General features: G+C 42.3%; 2 protein-coding genes across 2 annotated transcripts in view; one reads left to right on the top strand and one right to left on the bottom strand.

Annotated features, from left to right (window-relative positions):
* The first annotated feature begins 1,188 nt into the window (after positions 1 to 1,188).
* mrpl2 (mitochondrial ribosomal protein L2) lies at positions 1,189 to 3,740 on the top strand. The gene is made up of 8 exons (XM_070840578.1): positions 1,189 to 1,253; positions 1,642 to 1,725; positions 1,828 to 1,984; positions 2,418 to 2,559; positions 2,647 to 2,762; positions 2,849 to 2,959; positions 3,268 to 3,341; positions 3,428 to 3,740. Exons 2-8 carry the CDS (start codon positions 1,651 to 1,653, stop codon positions 3,635 to 3,637), a joined length of 885 nt encoding a protein of 294 aa, XP_070696679.1. The 5' UTR covers positions 1,189 to 1,253; positions 1,642 to 1,650; the 3' UTR covers positions 3,638 to 3,740.
* A 1,069-nt stretch (positions 3,741 to 4,809) lies between these two features.
* LOC139210542 (phosphofurin acidic cluster sorting protein 2) overlaps positions 4,810 to 10,374 on the bottom strand; it is a 47,555-nt gene continuing 41,990 nt past the window's right edge. Inside the window, exons 19-24 of the mRNA XM_070840579.1 lie at positions 8,105 to 8,147; positions 7,964 to 8,006; positions 7,598 to 7,736; positions 7,273 to 7,496; positions 6,838 to 6,951; positions 4,810 to 6,653 (exon numbers count right to left, since the gene is read on the bottom strand). Coding sequence (XP_070696680.1) covers positions 6,538 to 6,653; positions 6,838 to 6,951; positions 7,273 to 7,496; positions 7,598 to 7,736; positions 7,964 to 8,006; positions 8,105 to 8,147 — 679 coding nt within the window. The 3' untranslated portion in view covers positions 4,810 to 6,537. The remainder of the gene's footprint in view (positions 6,654 to 6,837; positions 6,952 to 7,272; positions 7,497 to 7,597; positions 7,737 to 7,963; positions 8,007 to 8,104; positions 8,148 to 10,374) is intronic.

Genomic DNA, 10,374 nt, shown 5'->3' with positions numbered 1-10,374 from the left:
TTCTCAAAACATTTTCAAAGCAAACAAGATGCATTTTTCATATTCGCCATTCACAATTGGTCAAGTAAAATAACCATTTGAACCACAAACCACAAACTACAGGTGTGCTGCTGTTTCCTATGTGTATGTCGGTAAAAGAGTATATAATAGTAGTAATAACGACAATAATGATAATGATAATAATAATATTTGTTTTTATTAATTGTTGTTATTATTGCCCTTCTTGTTCTTGATGTTGTTATAACCTATAGTGGTGTCCACAAACACATATGTTTAGTCTAATATTGAGATTAAGATCACATATTTTCCCTCGGAAAATACATGTGAAGACGGTGACTTAAAGTTTGCATGATTTCACTGTCAAAGACATGCACTGATGTGCCACACTGACTACACTGACAGACAAAACAGCCCATACATTTCACCACAGAAAAAATATCAAAGAGCATGTAGTGACATCTGGTGGTTAACTTGCACTAACAGACAACACTTATTCCAACAGTTCCATCATTTCAGTTCTCCACATTTTTGTAGAAACAATTAATCAAAAGACAGAGTTCCCTTTTTCCTTTACCCAGGTAAATATAGTCTCACTTTACTGCTGTCTGATAGTGTGAAATGTCCCGTCCCATTTATATGATGGCACATGATGATAAATCAGGAAATACTAATTGTGATAAAGAAAAAAAGGGATGTGTCTAGTTGGTAAAAACTAAAAACAGCCTGCAGTCACTTCTTGTGCCACATTTTCTAATCGCCATCTAACCATACTTCTCACATCACTCATTTCTACTGTTGGTTTGATGTCATATTAACTATTATTGTGTGTTAAATCAACATTTTTTCATTTTGATTGCTTTGAAATGAATGAATGAAAATGAAAATTATGTATTGTTGAACTTCAAAAGATCAGAAGAATTGATCAGAAGAATTGATTTGTTTTGGTAGATGGGTAATTAAAAGAAGAAGAAGAATTGTGCCACCAAGAGGAGAAGTTGAAAGCTTTAGTTAATGTTAAGTGTCCCATATATATATAATGACGGGTAGATATACATACCCTGTAAGATGTGAACACAGAAACGTGGTTATATGATAGATATTAACTTTAACCTGTACAGTTTCTAATAAATAATTGGCTAAATGAAGGAGAAAAAGGAGCGCACAGAGCTGACGTCATCAGTGCGCGACGTCGCGTGCCGGACTGTGAAGGACGCCGAAGAAAAGCTCGGGATGAAATAAAACAGAATATAAAGGTCGGATTCATGTTACTATTGTAGTGGTTAGTATGTCAGACTGGTTGTGAGATAAGTGGCCAATTCGGCTTAGTTTATTAAAACAGGGAACGAGAAGCAGGTGCAGTTATTTAGCTCACTTTGGTGGACTAAACTAGCTAAGATAGCTCACGTTTACTTAGCATTGAGTGAGGTTACCCACGACATTAAAGGCGCATTTTTGCCAGAAATCTAACATTAAATTCATTGAAACGCAGTAGGTGTTGTTGTTGTGTTGTCTGCCGATATCTTGAGGCTCATTTGCAGCCTGTGTTGGATGCAGTCGAGCTATTATTGCACGCCAGGTGACTTGACGGAAGCCACCGGACGAGCCTGTGTCAAACCTCCTCTGCTCCTCTGCTGTCTGCAGGACGTTGTTATGATGGCGGCGTCGTGTCTAACTCGAGCCCTGCGCTCCCTGACCCTCTCCCAGCCTGCTCTGCTCTCCTCGCAGGTAAACATCCACCACACACCACCACCACCACCATCATCATCATCATCATCATCACATCCGCCAGGCTGTAAGCTACATTGCGGCTTGTTCATGTGTTGACAGGCGGTCGCACAGACCAAGCTGGGGAGTGCAGTGGGTCAGTGCAGAGGCTTCCTCACCACAGCCCCCCTGGAGCAGAACAGGACACACTGGAAGCAGAGGGAGAACTACACCATCAAACCGATAGGGATGAAAAAGACAGGAGGAAGAGATTACTCAGGTACACTGTGTGGTCATTGTGGAAGAACAAGATAAATGGAGCTTTTATTGTGCAGGTCTGGATATTGGGTTCGTGCCTTCAGTGTCAGTCTAGTCGGGGCATAACTGGCATAAAGGGAGAAAGGACTTATGCGTTCTGAACAGAGAGAAATGGTGAAACTGCACCTTTTTAGTGTTTTTACAAACAGAGTAAAGGTTTAAATTGTGGCACAGAGTTTGAAACAGTCTGTAGGCTGTCAGTGTTACTGTAGTCCAGGTTTGATTAGTCAAAGTCGAAAGAATCACCCGAGCCTAATTTTCCCTCAGGTTTCCACTTAACACACCAATCAGAAGTCTAGTTCAGCCTTCGTGTGGACGGCGCACAGCGGCTTGTGATGTATTTGCTTTTATAACAGCCGTGAAAAGAGCTGCTCATCTTTCTGTCTTTCATGCAGGAAGGATACGGACACATGGCATCGGAGGGGGCCACAAACAGAAATACCGGTGGATAGACTTTAACCGACTGCGCTACCAAACGGGCCAAGAGGACAAGCCCTTCGACGAGAAGGTTGTTGAAGTGCGATACGACCCGTGCAGGTGAGACCAGCTTTAACCACGCAGGAGTCTGATTAACACACATCTTAAAGGTACAGTCGGTCATTGTGGTCTGTGTCGTCCTCACAGGTCCGCAGACATTGCCCTGGTGGCTGGAGGCAGCCGGAAAAGATGGATTATTGCTACGGAGAACATGCAGGCCGGAGACTTCATCAAAACATCCGGAGTTATTGGACGAATGGCAGGTGTGAGATCCACTCTGGTTTGACATCCTCCAGATAGATTTTGGACAATCTGTGTTTATACAGTGTCCTTTTGTTTGACTTTGCAGTCTCAGCCAATGAGGGCGATGCCTATCCACTGGGAGCTCTTCCTGTGGGGACACTGGTGAACAACCTGGAGATACAACCAGGGAAGGGATCCGAGTACATACGTGCGGCAGGTAATCTATTAGATAGATAGATACTTTATTTTTCCACTAGGGGAAATTCAGGATTCATGTGCTTCTGCTTAGTATTTCCCAAATGTTTAGATTCTGTTTTTGTGTGTATACACGTTTAGGGTGGCAACTAATGCTAATGCTAAATGTCATAAGAGAATGAAATACATTAAGATCTGTCCTGTTACTGTGTATCCTTGTGGCAGTTTCATGATGGGGAATTGTTCCATCTAATGTTGTCTGTGCATTTGAAATGTAATGGCTGCCGTAAAATGTGATAACTCAATTTCTAAATTGAATGTTGTTTTCAGGCACAAGTGGCGTTTTGCTCCGGAAAGTAAACGGCACAGCAATCGTTCAGCTGCCCTCCAAGCAGCAGGTTCAGGTGAGTTTGTTTGGATTAATATTCCTCCCGCTGTGTTAAAGCCATATTCTGCTCGGAGCTGAACGCCGTCGTCTCGACCCACACAGGTGCAGGAGACCTGCATGGTAACGGTGGGACGAGTGTCCAACACTGACCACAACAAACAGACCATCGGCAAAGCAGGCCGCAACCGCTGGCTGGGCAAACGCCCTTCGAGCGGCCTGTGGCAGAGAAAGGGAGGCTGGGCAGGACGCAAGATTAAACCACTGCCTCCGATGAAGAGTTACATCAACCTGCCCTCAATCTCAGCGAAATAACGACACGAGTCTGGATAGTGATTTCTGTATTAGATTATTTAAATGAAATCAAACTGATTGTTCTGACAGAAAATATCAATAAAGACAAGCTGTTTGTACAGAAGATTAAAAATTTTATTAAACACAACTGCTTGTGAGAGCATGGAAAGAAACAAAACAATATAAAAATCCAAAACATATTTACATCTATAGTAAAACATGCAGAGTAACCCATATTTTTAGTGGTAAATTTAAAAATACTGTCATGTCATTTAAAATAGGGTTTGTGCAAAGACACTGGGTGGCATTTCAAGTAATAGGAGCAATGAGATGGCATGTTGTAACTGTAGTTTGACCATTAATGAAAAACATTAACACTGATGTTAAGAGTTAATTTTTTGCTGTGTCAAAGTGAGCATGCCTGCTCATTGATCCGGTCTTGTAAAACACCCCCATGCTACCTCTAGATTTAGGGCAAAAAAAACTGGAGGTCAAATACACCGAAACACACTTGTCGTCATGCCCGTTTTAGTATTTCAAAGGCTAACTTGCGTGACAAATTCCCTCAAACAACTCTGCCCTGGCTAACACTTCACAGCCCAAGTTAACAAACAGCTGGTCTCCCAACTAAGAAGATAGTGAACCCTCCAAAAAGCAGGAGACAATAAAACTTGACTAAAGTCACAGGCAGACGAGTGGTGGTAGCTGCAAAATAAGCTTTTCAACACCAAGTGGCAAAACATGAAGTAACAGACAGCCATGACGGTTTTTCAGACCTCATAGGGGGTTTGAATCCATCGACATGGACACAACATCCCTCTGAAAAAGGGTCATTTTTGGGGGGGAAAAATAAAAATAAAAAAAAGAGCGGCCTTCTCTTGACTATAGGTAGTGGTTTACATTTCAAATATAACACCTCCAACACTTCACCTCAAAACCAAAGTGTGTCCCAATTTGAGCTAAAATGTGTACAAAACCACATGAAAGTGCATTACAAAGTGAGGGAAATGTATGAGAAATGACATACCTACTAGTGTTTGCATTGTAAAAGTCAACTTCATAGTTATGAGTTCTGGGAATACATTTGGCATTTATGTCAAGAAATAAAAGGGAAGCTATTTGTGCTTTCAATTTAGAGGAAGGGGGAATTTGCGATTCACAATAATACATCTTGTATATATTTATATACAATGTTTAAAAAAAAGCCAGCCTATCAAAGCTTTTAAGTCTTCACTTTATAAAAAGCAACAGCAAACTCATTCAGAAGGCCCTTTGTCCAAAGGTTTCCTATTGCAAAAGTTTCACGTAACACTATTCAGGGAGTACCATCAAACACAAAGCACACCTACACAGACACACAGGCAGTGACTTGGACATCTGGCAAGACCCCACACATTTTTCACCCCATTTTAAAAGCAATTCAATACTTGCATTGCGCTCGACGTTACTGTCAAAGCATGTTTCAAGTCAGACCAACTCATTAGTAATTTTCCCATAACGGGCCCACACAATACTCAGTGACCAACCAATCAGTGTGCGTCTTGCATGTCCAGCCAAGGTGAAGCTGCACTGAAGGACACACAATGGTAATTACTTGGTCAGGATGTGCACACGTGTTGTAAAATGCGGTTTACGCTTGTCAATTTGTCAAGATTATTAACTCAGTAATCTTAATACTGATCTCCACAGGGACCACAAATGCAATAAATGTACGATTTGACTTTTCAGTTTAACATGCTATTAAGTTTGGCCAAGCCAAGAGCTCTGGTGGTTAGACTGTAAAACAAACTCGACTTTGGCACATCACTGCATCTGGAGAAATCTGGTGTTTGCACAGTTACTGCAGGTCTACGGGACGTCCTCTAAGGTAAGCCATTACATCAAGCTGAAACATGCGGCGGCCATGACGACCAAATTAAATGCTGTTCAAACCTAAAATTACTCCAAGAAGGCCCAGTTACGACACGGGTGGAAAATGCAGCGGGGAAACTGTGAAAAACAATCCAGGACCTTGAAACAATGAGACAGTTCATACAGACACAACATAATTTGGCATTCAGCTGTTGATAGTTGAAATATGTTGTTTTGAGTGTCATGTTACCCTGCTTCTAAGTGGATGTTACTGTACAGTCTGGATGTACACTAACACCAATACAAAATCTTCAGCACTTACAATAACAAACTTGATTTGATGAACTGCTGACATGTTACAAATGAGTCATAGCTACATTCATTATAGCTACCTTCAAAAATACCTTGCTTGAGTTGTTTTTTTTGTTTTTTTTTGTTGATTCGCTTTAGGTACACAGTGTGCTGAAAAGCAACGAGGCAAGAAGAACTTGTGTTCCTTTCTATAAAAAAAAATTACCTTTCTGAGAAAGTAAAGGGACGAATAAGAAAACTGAGCACTGAGTTAGAAGTATTCCATCTAGATTCACAGCAATATTCCAACTTTCAACGACAAACACAAACACGGTCTCAAACAATCTCACACACGCCACTGCACATCACCATCACACTCCTCCATTGTCTATAGAGTAACAATAAATGTAGGATTTCACAGAAATAATAAAATGTTAACAAAAACAAAGTGCAAACACAGCTGCCATTATTGAAATGTGGCAAATTGTCAAAAACCTCAAAATACCTCCGAGGCGGTAGCACAAATCTTACAAAATAGTACTTGTTCTTTTTGTAGTGTGTAAAAAACAACAACACCACCCAATAACATCAACATCAAAAACATCAAATTGACGACATGAAATCTGTGTGTTGAACACGTGGTTGTGAGGCAGTAAGATTTCCACAGGAAAACTATTACTGCCGCGGGCCCGTCGGCTCTTCCTCTAATTCTCTGTAGCCTCTCGGTGAGACAAGTGCAGCGGAGAGTCTGGGGGTGGTCGGGTGGATGGTGGCCAGGGTCACACGGGCTTAGTGTAACCAAAGATTCCCACTGGGAAATGCTTGACATGTGTTGGCCATTGGGCAGCGAGCTGGAAGAACTTCACGTCGTTCCACTCCACTCCATCAATAGTGACTGCGGACAAAACAGGAGGAGAGTTAAATGCGGGAATACATCACACAACAACACACTAAAAATGGATTATTTGGAATTTACACTGGCAGCTGGAACAGAGTACGTAATTCTTTGTTTTCATGACTGCTGGTATTGAATATGGAGGAGTCGGCACCAGGTGGCAGTAGAGGCGCGTCGGCCTTACCTCTCAGCATGGTGTGCTGGTGCTTGGCTGTGCAGATCAACCTGCTGATACCATCGATCACTTGGCTCTTAGAGTCCAGCTCTTTCTCCTTCGGCTTCTTGCTGAGAAAAATCACTAGAAAGGGAAACAGGGGAGCCGAGCCATAAGAAACAGGTTAAGACAAGATAAGATAGTACTTTATTTATCTAGGGCTAAATTATTGGAAGGGAATTATTTAAGGGCAGATCCACTTTTTACTGTCCATCATGCATGGGCAACTTTAGGACCAGAAACATTTGTTCCATTTTTGAGGCTAAATGCAAAGTAAAATGTGCAAATAAATTCCAATTAAATATCAAAAACATTCCTGCTATGCAACCCATTACTGTGATGTGATCAGTTGCCTTGTTTTCATGTACTCTGGTTTCTATGTGGGTCATATTTTCCAAAGCGTACCTTTCTTGTTCTTCTCCTTGGTGACCACAGTCATGGCCATGCTGGGCGGCGGGGTGAGTTCTCCTCCGCAAGGCAGGCGGCTCACTTGCAGTGAGCGGAAGTTACTCTTCAGGGTGTTCTTCAGTCCCACGTCTCTCTTCTCTCCCTCTTTCTTCTTCTCTGGGCCTTGCCATGTCCAGTAGTCCACCTGGAGCCCCATCACCTCGCTGCCCGAACATGGAGAACTACAGAGGAAGACGAGGCAAAATCAGAAATCGCCACAGAGCCGCGGACAAAATGAGATGTGTTTTTGTTTGCTGATGATTATGCGAGTGTCTTGTCGTACCCAGCTCCAGAAAGGGCGGTGGACACGGAGGGAGACTGTGGTGGGGTGCCCCCAATCTCCTTCCCATACGGACCAGCCGATGGGGGCGTGGGGGAGGACAGGATGCTCGTGTTGCCCCCCATCGCATCATCGGAGTCCACTGCAAGTTGGGGGGGAAAATGGTCTCATACACAAAGCTTCAAAGTAAAACTAAACACTAGTGTGTATTGTTTGCTTGTGTGGAAATACAGTCCGAGCCATAATATAGTAAGTCGAGTAAATAAATGACATATTTTGGGTTGGGATTTTGTTAGATTTCTGTCTGAGCACAGAAAACCAACAGTAATATGTTGAGCACGCTAACCTGACAAAAGAAAACGTCCTTACCTGAAGTCGAGAGGCTCTGCTCCACAATCCCTACTTTCACAACCTGCACGAATAACAAAAAAAAAAGGTTTGAAACTAATTTAAACACAGAATTAACTAACAACTATGGTGTGTGCACCCTTGAAAGAAAAAAATTCTCACCCCAATAAATGGCACAAATTTCTGACAGGAGTCCTCGTCAGGGCTGCGGGCAGAGAGAGAGTAAAGAGGCTGTGAGCGTGGCCAGAGGTGGGTTTTCACACTTTAACACTCCAGAGGTGCACATGAACACTCAATGGTCCTAGAGGGAAGATGGCTGTGGCATGGCCTGCACCATGTCCCATCACAGCAGAAATGGCACATGACTGGCTTGGGTGGAATGGGGTCATCTTGGGATCACGTTACAATGAGATGAATGAGAGGACCGCTCCTTACAACCAAAAGAAGATGGGGTCAATCGTATGAGCCGGTGGAGGATAAGACAGCTGGTTTTAATACATGGGACTAAAAGTGATAGGTTGGGCCCAGCCGTGGTTGCCGTGTGGCTATTTTACACTACTGCTCTGAGCGTGTTACCACTTCAACAAAACATGCCTAGACAAAGACAGGTAAAAACAGACACTAGAGATTGTCAGTTGAAGTTCGGTGCCACAACAACAGACTCAAAAAAGCCAAAATGCAGCTAATGATCTCACAGAGAAGAGTTGAGATAGTGTCATCTTTCTCCAAATGCCCTGTAACACGCTGCAGCCAATAGTGCAACTCCTAAACTACCCTGTGGTTCTCCTCCAGCCACCAGAATAGATCACACCCACAGCAAAGAGCAGGAGGACGAGCGACGCTGCTGGCTCTTGTTCCGCTGCAGACACACGACCGCAGTCCCCAGCAATCTTACCACTTTAGACATCAGTGCTCTGTTATATACTTGTATTTCCCTGATGTTACATATTGCAAAGTAAAGATTCTGCAAAGCCACACAAACACTGAACAAAACACACCAGGAGGGAACTTTACCAGCCGTTTGTGAATTCATAGCTAACTTTGTGTGTCAGGTCCCTCCTTAGGTCTTAGTAACAAATAGCTAGTTTTAACCTAGAGATTTACTAAATCTGCTTACACCATTAAAATCAAGACATTTAAACACGTATGTGCAACGTGTGAACCATTGCTGCCCAATCAGAAGGATTCACCAGTGTAAACAGGAAGTCTAGCTGTAACATAACTTCCAAAAATAGCAATTATAATGGGGCAAATAACATATTAAGCTTAAATACCATATAAATGAATGTGCTTACGTGGAGTTATGGGTTAGTAGTATCCATGCGGTTTAGAATGAGTGGGTTACATGAGATTAACATTATCAATGTTATTATTTCTTTGGAGGGAAGCACTGCAGCAGTCAAATCAATCAATACTATTGATTGAAAGTTCATAATTATGAATCCACTCCTAAAGGCAAACCAATACACGCCCCGAGGTCACTGTCAAATCAACATTAAATCTGTAAAAAAACATTCTCGTGGTTTGCTTGTGGGCTATTCTGAATGACTTCTATTCATTTAACGGTGCTAACTGTGGCACTGACATTGCTGGATGTATGAGCCAGAACACCATTCCAGTTTGTGAGTGTTTTAAAGGTTGTTAGGCAAATCTTCACAGCAACAACACAGAGGACAGAGTAAGAAGTCACACCAAACCAAAGACACAAGTCAGGACAGAGTGCAAAGTGAAGTTACAGTGGATACTGAGTGTGAAAAGGGAAATGTTAGGACACAGCAAGGAGCTCAAGCCAAATGGAGGAGAGTAAATAAGGAGGATAAAACAAACCAAGAGTTGAATTAGATACCTGATGTAAAAATCAAAATACAAACTCCTTTTCCTTGAATGCAAACCAAAGGGGAAAGGGAGGGGAGAAGGAATGCAACAGTGTTAAAACTGGGTGTTGAATTTAGTACCTTCTGACCAATAGGAAGCCACTTTTACAAAGAGGGGAAGAGTTTGGTCAAACCTCAGAAAGAAAACAAACAAACCCACACAGAAATGCAACGGACTGTCTGTTAAGTGCGCCTGTGCTCGTGAAATGACTGGGCTGTAGAGGCAGAGTCCTGCGCTGATCTGAAGATGTAACCCCTGCTCTTTCAAACTTAATAATCAGACAGAAACCGTCTATCAAACTGTGAGCTTCAAGTGGACCAGGACCTGCGTCCTCTGCACGTGTTTATGTCAGATTAAACTGATGTGACTGAGCATCAGTATCATCACACATCACAGCAACTTGTATGTGTGTGTTTAATATATGTGCCTGCTTGCATGCATACGCATTTAAACATTCTCCTCATGCAATTCAGCTCATCATCACCGTAGCCATATTTCTTCTAGGATAAATTCTTAATGAGAAAAGTGAGCATCAGTATAAGTTAGAGATCGTTCCA

Source organism: Pempheris klunzingeri, chromosome 12 (genome assembly GCF_042242105.1).
Source record: "Pempheris klunzingeri isolate RE-2024b chromosome 12, fPemKlu1.hap1, whole genome shotgun sequence".
NCBI classification, from domain to species: domain Eukaryota; kingdom Metazoa; phylum Chordata; class Actinopteri; order Acropomatiformes; family Pempheridae; genus Pempheris; species Pempheris klunzingeri.
This window is presented reverse-complemented; position numbering and strand designations above follow the sequence as displayed.

What these genes read in the sequence shown, in the direction of transcription:
- mrpl2 (XM_070840578.1), top strand. Translation starts at nt 1,651, where the DNA reads ATGATGGCGGCGTCGTGTCTAACTCGAGCCCTGCGCTCCCTGACCCTC. An exon ending in CTGCTCTGCTCTCCTCGCAG is followed by an intron (nt 1,726 to 1,827) that starts GTAAACATCCAC and finishes ATGTGTTGACAG; the next exon opens with GCGGTCGCACAGACCAAGCT. An exon ending in AGTTATTGGACGAATGGCAG is followed by an intron (nt 2,763 to 2,848) that starts GTGTGAGATCCA and finishes TTGACTTTGCAG; the next exon opens with TCTCAGCCAATGAGGGCGAT.